The following is an 8,856-nucleotide window of genomic DNA, read 5'->3' on the forward strand; positions in this document are numbered from 1 at the left end:
TGTATAAAAAAAGCCAGCATTGACTGAATACCAATGCGCAGAGCACTGCGGTCATTGAAAGACAAGAATTAAGAAGAGGTCCTTGGGGAGTTCCCATCGTGCCTCAGCAGAAACAAATCTAACTAGTATCCATGAGGACGCAAGTTCAATCCCTGGCCTCTCTGAGTGGGTTAAGGATCCGGCGTTGCCGTGAGCTGTGGTGTAGGTCACAGACAAAGCTTGGATCTTGTGCGGCTGTGGCTGTGGCATAGGCCAGTGGCTACAGCTGATTTGACCCCTAGCCTGGGAACCTCCATATGCCACGGGTGCAGCCCTAAAAAGACAAAAAAAAAAAAAAAAAAAGTGGTCCTTGTCTTTAGGAAATCAATTCACACATTCATCAAATGACGATACGTGCTGAGCAATTTGCTAGGGATTCAAGCGTGAGTACAGATAGGTCCTCTTTTTCTAAAAAACTATGACTGAGGTTAGAACAGAACAAAATTCTAGTAAGAAAATGTCTCCTCAACCTTGAGTATAACAATTTTACCTCAGTTCAGACAATCTTTGATTAACCCAATCTAAATTGTCCCTCTAACTGCCATAAATTCAAAGGAGAATGTATAACTATAGGGAATCTATTTATTATATAACCTGGAATTAAGAATTGTTCATATAATCTAGGATCATCAAAGACTAGGTAGTTGCCCTCTCCTGGCAAATTTTATTACTGCAGTCTGACTCAACCAAATACTGGACTCAAATTAGAGAAATATAAGGCAAATGAGTCAGTGGGGGAATGCCCAGGCATTAGTTTCCAGAGCTGGACAAAGAAAACAGTAGAGAAGATACAAAGAGGGAGGAGGAGAGGAGGTGATTCAAATAAATCAGTAAAATATTAGGATTAAAATTAAATAGACTATGGGAATTCCTGTTGTGGCTCAGTGGAAACAAATCCAACTAGATAACATGAGGATGTAGGTTCGATCCCTGGCCTCACTTAGTGGGTTAAGGATCCAGAGTTGCCATGAGCTGTGGTGTAGGTTGCAGATGAGGTGTAGGCCAGCAGCTGCAGCTCTGATTCGACTCCTAGCCTGGTAACTTCCATATGCCTCGGGTATTGCCCTAAAAAAAAGAAAAAAAATTAAAGAGACCATGAGAGATTTTGATGATTCTTATTCTCTGTCATCCTCCCGACACAGCTACTTTTCAGATATGATCTTGTGCAAGTTCTCTCTGTGCTTCAGTGTCCTTTTCCCTATAAATAGGGCTGATGTTACCTACCCTGTAGGGCTACTGTGAGAACTAGTGAGGAGATACATGTAAAGAATTCACAACTATGTTCAGCATGTAGTTAGTGATCAGTGGTGTTTGTTGTTAATCAGATGTCAGCTCAAACTGGTATGGGTTGAACTGTGTTAAAGGTAAGTGGTCCTAAGCCCAAGCACCTCAGAATGTGACTTTATTTGGAAATGAGTGACGGCAAATGTAATTAGCTAAATTGAGATAAAGCATATTGTGGGAGTTCCCTGATGGTCTAATGGTCAGGATTCGGCACTTTCAGTGCTATGGCCAGGGTTCAGTCCCTGGTCTAGGAACTGAGATCCTACATCAGGTTGCTGCATGCCGCAGCCAAAAAAATAAATAAATAAAGCATACTGGAGTAAAGGAGACTCAGTCCTATGTAACTGATGGCCTTAGAAGAGGGCAATGTGGACCCTGACGGAGGCATCGATGGGAGTGAAACAGCTGCAAGCTAAGGAGCACCAAGGACTGAAAGCTACCATCAGAAGCTGGGAGAGACAAGGAAGGACCACCCCCTGTGATTTTCAGAGAGAATATGTTCGTGCCAACACCTAGATTTCAGACTTCTAGTCTCCGGAACTGTGAGACAATAGATTTCTGTTGTTTAAACAGTCCAGTTTGTGATACTTTGTTATGGCAGCCCAGTGAAACTAAAACAAGTACCAATTTGCTTGGCATTTTGAAGTTACATGTAGTGACTTTTCCTTCCAGGCCAGAAAAAAAATGTTAATAAATAATAGTTAATACATTTTTAAAAGAGACTGTTAAGACTAGCTTCTCTTCCTCCATGCTCAATGACTTTAACAGCTTTAACCAATTTTGTCTACTCCCAAATTCCAGTCATATACTTCAACAGTCTTGTTATTTTTTCTTCTTTATTCACAGTACCCTTTCTGGCAATACACAGAACTAAGTCCTACTTAAGTATTTATCAACAAAATGAATTAAAACAAAACTTATTAGTGAGTCAAGATTTAAAGGAACTACACACATCCAAATAGAACCTCTGAGTGATGAGATTAACTTCTCTATAACATATTTAAAAACTTGGGACACTCACCTTTCGCCCACAATATGGGAGGGGTAATAAATAAGTTGGCTTTTTGCTCCCCCCTTCACATCTTAGAAGTTGTTACCATTCATAGTACACCAAGGCAGTCTGATTTGGTAAATAACAGAAGTCGTGACTCAAAAAGAAACCTTTTTGTGAGGGCTGGCACATTTCAGCATGAAATGACTAAGACTCATTTTTGTGTAAATCAAGTATCTAATTGCCTCGCTTTACCTTTAAAGAATAGTTATCACTGTACAGTGGGAAAATAAAATAAAAAAAAAAGAATAGTTATCATCTTGCTGTGGTCGAGGCAGGGTGGGGAGACAGTCAAGAAGTCCATCACTGGTGATGCCATCACCTCTCGCTGCAACATATATATATATATATATATACAGGCTCACATTCTTCCCAAAGTCGGGACACTGTCAACTTGATTTATGAAAACTGCCTTGACATCCTAGATAAGACAAGCTAAAACCTACTTTAACTAGAACTGTGACAAAAGAGACAAGACTCTTGTGTATTCCCATAAACATAAAAAGGACAACTGATGAGACAAATTACATGCACTTAACCTTTGGTGGGAACACTAAGAGGTTCCCATTTATACCCAAGAGAGGACGGGGAGAGGGGAGGATCAGACACAGGGACATGAAGAGACCAGTGACCAAAGCAAATAGTAGACTCTCCAATTTATTTAAGGTTCTGAATTTTAAAATGGTGGAACTACAGGAAATATGCAGAAAGGAGACCTCATTAAAGCAAAACCCTGCCTATGTAAGAGAACTAGGATGTGGTTAAACCGAAATGGGATAGCAATAGATAAAAATAAGCTCGTCCAAGGACCATCCTGTGATACTATTCAAGGACAGCCAGTCCCAGGGAGAGGAGATAGTAGTGTCCCTCCCTCCACTACAAGCTAGAGACCAATGGTGAACGGTAACCAGGAGACTTGCACAACCTTGACACAGCCCCATCACAGGTGACCACAGATGCACCAATAATAAGGTACACACTGGAAAGTAAAGAAAGGTGCACCAGGCAAGGGTCATGAAGATAAGCTGCAGTGCTGGGAGAATTGACGAATGCCCCAAACACCAGAAATTAGCATCAATCCACTCAGAAGGAACTGAAAAAAAAATAATAATTAGGGGAATGTAAAGTGCCAACCTATTTTACTTACTTCATATTTTACAACACTTAAGTCAACGCTATTTACCAGGAATTAATAAAGAGAGATATAAAAGATGTTAAGTATCTTATTTACAAGCCTAGAAAAGTGACGATTTCAAAGAAGTTTGTTCCTATCTAAAACAATCTAGGCGTTCCTGTTGTGGCACAGTGGTTAATGAATCCGACTAGGAACCATGAGGTTGTGAGTTTGATCCCTGGCCTTGGGTTCAAATCAGTGGGTTAAGGATCCGGTGTTGCTGTGAGCTGTGGTGTAGGTTGCAGACATGGCTCGGATCCCGCGTTGCTGTGGCTCTGGTTGTAGGCCAGGGGCTACAGCTCCGATTAGACCCCTAGCCTGGGAACCTCCATATGCCACGGGAGCAGCCCAAGAAATAGCAAAAAGGGAGTTCCCATCGTGGCGCAGTGGTTGGCGAATCCGACTAGAACCATGAGGTTGCAGGTTCGGTCCCTGCCCTTGCTCAGTGGGTTGACGATCCGGCGTTGCCGTGAGCTGTGGTGTAGGTTGCAGACGCGGCTCGGATCCCGCGTTGCTGTGGCTCTGGGGAAGGCCAGTGGCTACAGCTCCGATTCAACCCCTAGCCTGGGAACCTCCATATGCCGTGGGTGAGGCCCTAGAAAAGACAAAAAAATAAAAATAAAAATAAAAAATAAAACAATCTATAGTTGACTTATGCATTGACTTATGCTCTCCAAAGAAATAAAAATTAGGGATTGGGTATCAGTGTTTTCTCTACTACTTACTTCTGTATTTTCTATAAAGTATCCTTCCTTCTCTCTCCCACCCAGGTCGGTCCAAGGCTTGAACCACCATCATTTCAGGTTCATTCCTTTAAGTTCACCATCATCCTTGCCATCCTCTACTTCTCTTTAGGTACCTCTAAGAAATCAATATTAAGTTCTTAAGTGTGATTCTCTAAATAGAGGCCTTCAAACTTTTGACCACAACAAATATAGGAAATAGAGGAGTTCCCCTTGTGGCTCAGCAGGTTAAAAACCTGACATTGTCTCTGTGAGGATGCAGGTTCATTCCCCAGCCTCGCTCAGCAGGTTAAGGATCTGATGTTGCCATGAATTGTGGTTTGGATCTCGCCTTACTGTAGTTGTGGAGTAGGTCAATGGCTCCAACTCCAATTTAACCCCTAGCCTGGGAACTTCCATACGCTGAAGATGAGGCCCTAAAAAGACAAAAAGAAAAAAGAAAAAAAGAAAAGAAATACATCTGGAGCCAGTACATACCCCCAAAAATCATACCTATAAAACCCACTTGGAAATTTCTCAAAATAATTACCTTTACTACATATGACTGATTGTCTCCATTCTACTCCACCTTTCTTTACTGCTGGTGACCCATGTATTAGGTTAGAACTCAGTTTAAAATGCTTAGTAGAGAAGATAAACTGATACATCTCACTAAGCGGCAACATAAGGAAGCAGCTAAGAGTTCTGCCTAGCTTCAAACACCAGCTCTACCACTGGTAACTGGCAACCACAGTTTCCTGATCATGGGTGTTTACCTCAAAAATAAGTATTAACCAAGACCATCCACATAAAGCACTTAGAGCATAAAAAGTATTCACTTAATAGCTATTAATAATTTTTAAGTAGTCCATGGGCCTTTTTTTTTTTTGCTTTTTGGAGCTGCACTAGTGGCATATGGAGGTTCCCAGGCTAGGGGTCCAATCAGAGCTGCAGCCGCTAGCCTACACCACAGCCACAGCAAGCCAAATCTGACCCAGGTCTGCGACCTATGCCACAGCTCACAGCAACACCAGATCTTTAACCCACTGAGCAAGGCCAGTGATCAAACCTGCAACCTCATGGTTCCTAATCAGATTCATTAACCACTGAGCCACGACGGGAATTCCCAACATTTTTTTTTATTAAACTAAAATACATGTAACACGCATCATCTTAACCATTTTAAAGTGTGAGATTCAGTGGCATTTAAGCACATTCACAGCGCTGTGCTACCCCTCTCCAGTCCCAGAACATTTTCATCACCCCAAAAGGAAACCTGCTTCCCATTAAGCAGTTACTCCAGGCCCTCTTGTGTAGCCTGATGATTAAATTCCCCCAAACTGATTTTTGTTCCCAGGTCCGTGGGCTTTTTCAGTAACAAATTAACACTTGATTAGAACTGTTTTTTAAGTAGAATGTAGTGTTCTTTTCAGTCATTAGTTCGGTGGCCCATGAAACAAACTTCTACTAATATTTAAGACTTTTTGAGACACTTTAGGTAATTCTGTGACCTGCGTGAGAGTCAGAAATTCCTCTCTCCTGTGAATTCTATTAGGGCAAGATTCCCAAAGCCTGACCAAGGGTGGTGGACATTTTCAGTGTCCACAAGAGGCAGACTGAGCAAGGCCCTAAGAAGATGTTTCCTCATTACATCATGAAATATCACCAAATGATAGACTATTCACCAAATGATAGAATATTCACCAAATGAGGAATGCTCATTCTTCAGTCTTTGCACTTTGAAATTCAGCATTTGAGGCTCCAAAGTAACAAGGGGTAAAAAAAATGAACTTGGACACAGAAGTAGACATCCATTTCTTGGCTTTAGGATGTAGTGTCATTTCCTTTTTGGGCCTCACCCCTCTCACACTGATTTCCCACACTTCCTTTGGGGTAGGAGAGACTGGGCAAAAATAACTTTGTTTTTCCCAGAATCTATTCGAGTAATCTCCACAAATTTGATGGGGGAAATAACCTGAGCAGGGAAGTTACTCTGAAAGCAGCACTGCTATTCTTTGAGAAATGGTGAAAGCAGAAGATTTCTTAGGCCAAAGAAATAAATGTCACCAAAAGGTAAAGAAGATGTGCACTGGAAAACATTCTTGGTCTCAGCTGGGGAACAAAAAGTCAGAGCTTTTTTTACTCTCCCTTTTTTTAAAGTTAATGACCAACACTGTTCACCCTGCAAATACATAGCAAAGTCTTCAGTCATTTTCTACCACCATCACCCCTTGTCCCACGTGCCCCTGCTTCCTGACCTACTGGGCAAAAGCCAAACCTGTCCCGCCATCCCCAGGTGCAGACAGCACTTGCCCAATCCAGCTCTTAGGGGATGGAAGGTAGGGGATGGGCGACAGAGGGACTCCAGGTCCTAAAGCCAGCAAACCGCCAGGAAGTCGCCTCCCTGCTTTGGGGTTTCGGGAGTAGGAAAGAAAAGAGGAGAAGGCTTTAAGCCAGAAAACTAACTCAAGAAACCTCAACCTCCGGGAAAGCCTGTCCCAAAACTATACCAAATTCTGGGAAAGTCCTGAGCTGGAGTGAACTTGATGTAAACAAAACAGAATTACAACTTCCTGAGGACCCAGGTGCCCTGACAAGTCAGCGAGAGTGCGGGTCCCCGAGTTTGCAGAGCAGGATCACCCCCACCCCTGCGCTCCAAGCACACGAAGCTAAAGCTGCACCCCACACCTACAAAAAAAAAAAAAAAAAAAAGAGAGAGACCTCAAGAGAAGGGATAACCTAGGAAACCGTCACTTCCACGAGCCCAGGAGATCCGTATCACGAATCTGGGTTCAACAGGTTCCCCAGGCATCCGGCCTTGGCTTTCAGACGAAAAGGGCTCCAGGCTCCCAATCGGGGTCGGGGGTAGGGAGTAGGGAGGCTCCGCGACCGCAGTCCCCCCAACCCGAGGATGTAGGCGAGGACTGCGTGGAGCAGGAGGGCAGGACCCCGCGAGAGCCGCAGCAGCCAGACCCCGGGTGAAGAGGCCGCTGCTTCCCTGGGCGCCCGAACTGCGTCCCACACACGGCCCTCTTTGGCAGGACCAAGGAGCCAGGGCAGAGGGCGGGGTTTGGAAGGTGACAGTACTCGGCTTCCTCCGCCTAGAGTGAGCAACTCCGGAAACTTCCCGGAGCCGGCGCGCGCTTCCCGCGACACCTCCCGCTTGCTGGCACGCCGGCGGGCGGGCGCACTGACCTGAGATGGTCTCCTGGTAGCCCTTGGTGAAGAACTGCATGGCCGTGGCCGCCCTCCAGGGCGTCTTGAGCAGCCCCTGCCGCTGGGGGTCTTCTCCCAGCGAGCGCAGGATGGACGTGTAGGCAGCCGCCAGGTTGGGGAGGTTCAGCTCGTTGTCCTCCTCGCTGCGGGGCCGCTCGCCCTTCCAACCGTCCGCCGGCTGGGCACTCTGGCTCTCTGGCCGCGGCGGCTTCTCCGCCGGCGTGCTCGGCCCGGGTCGCGGCGGCTCCCCTTCGGGGAATCCATTGCTGCACCTGGCGCCCCGCGACTTCGCCGGCAACCGTCCCGGGACCTTCTCCATGAAAGCGTCGCTGCCGCTCCGGAGGGACGCGTCAGAGGCTGCAAGTGAACTTCGTCGGCAAGCAATGGGCTGTGACCCAAGTCACCCAAGGAAAGTAGGCCTGCGGCCAATACCACGTTCCGAGCCCGGAACAGCCGAGACTGGAGAGCGTGGCGGCGCCTCCTTTTTATCTGCTGGAGGCTTGGCTGGCGCCTCGGGGCGTTCCCATTGGCCGAGCCTCCTCGCGTCATGGCGCTCGCCCCGCCCCTTCGCTCCGCCCCCCCTCCGGGTGCCCTAGGGGCCCGCAGCTGTGCTGCAGACCTCGGCCGAACCTCTCCCGCTGCGCCAGCCGTGAGGCTTGGGTTGGACCCTCTCTGGCTGTTGCCGGATGAACGGAGTCTTAAAGGAGGCAGGTGTTCGGAGCTGGAACCTCGGCTTGGCGGAGGCATGGTCTGGGTACCCATTCAGACCTTTCCTCTTAAGGCAAAGAGGCCGCTGCATCAGAAGTATTCTGGTCCTCTCTTCCTGTGAAAGATAAGAAAACAGGTAGCCTCACCGGGGTTAAAATATGAGTAAGGAAACCACCTCTTACTGCTTTTAGGGCAAGAGAATAATATGGCCTGAAATGCGTTCGTTAGTTAAAAATACGTCCAACGCACCTGCCAACCAAGAGAGCCCTCTGGCCGCTGTGGAGGGAATGTTACACAAAGTGGCCCTTAAGTGAGTCCCTGTATCCAGGAGGATGGTATTTATGGTGGCCAGAACTTTGACCCTGCAGAAACTGATTTGCAAGCAAATAAAAATTAGGGCTTTCGTTAAAAACCCATTTGCGTTTTGTGGAAAGACAAACTTGGAATCGGCGCTGATCATTTTAGAGTGACGTGCTAAAGCTCCTTTCCTGTGATATTGGTACAGATTGTGAAACATTATTGATCAGCTGGACTCAGCCAGTGACATCTGCTTTGACTGTTTTAAGATTTTAAAATGGACTTTTTTCCTCGCTAGAGGGGTTATTTCATAATACCAAAGGTGAGTTTTAAAACGTATCAAATTACTATTTTATGATTTGTTC

The 8,856-nt window shown here is 45.9% G+C and overlaps 1 protein-coding gene across 3 annotated transcripts in view; it reads right to left on the reverse strand.

The window, feature by feature from the left end:
• Window positions 1-7,980, reverse strand: part of GCH1 (GTP cyclohydrolase 1) — a 108,293-nt gene extending 100,313 nt beyond the window's left edge. The window contains exon 1 of one of the 3 annotated variants that reach the window (XM_047767388.1): window positions 7,466-7,979. In XM_047767388.1, the coding sequence (XP_047623344.1) occupies window positions 7,466-7,805 (340 nt within the window). In that variant the 5' untranslated portion in view covers window positions 7,806-7,979. Of the gene's footprint in view, window positions 1-7,465 lie in introns of all 3 variants that reach the window. The other 2 variants (XM_047767387.1, XM_047767389.1) reach the window with 2 other exon arrangements.
• Window positions 7,981-8,856: the final 876 nt, after the last annotated feature.

Source organism: Phacochoerus africanus, chromosome 2 (genome assembly GCF_016906955.1).
Source record: "Phacochoerus africanus isolate WHEZ1 chromosome 2, ROS_Pafr_v1, whole genome shotgun sequence".
NCBI lineage: Eukaryota > Metazoa > Chordata > Mammalia > Artiodactyla > Suidae > Phacochoerus > Phacochoerus africanus.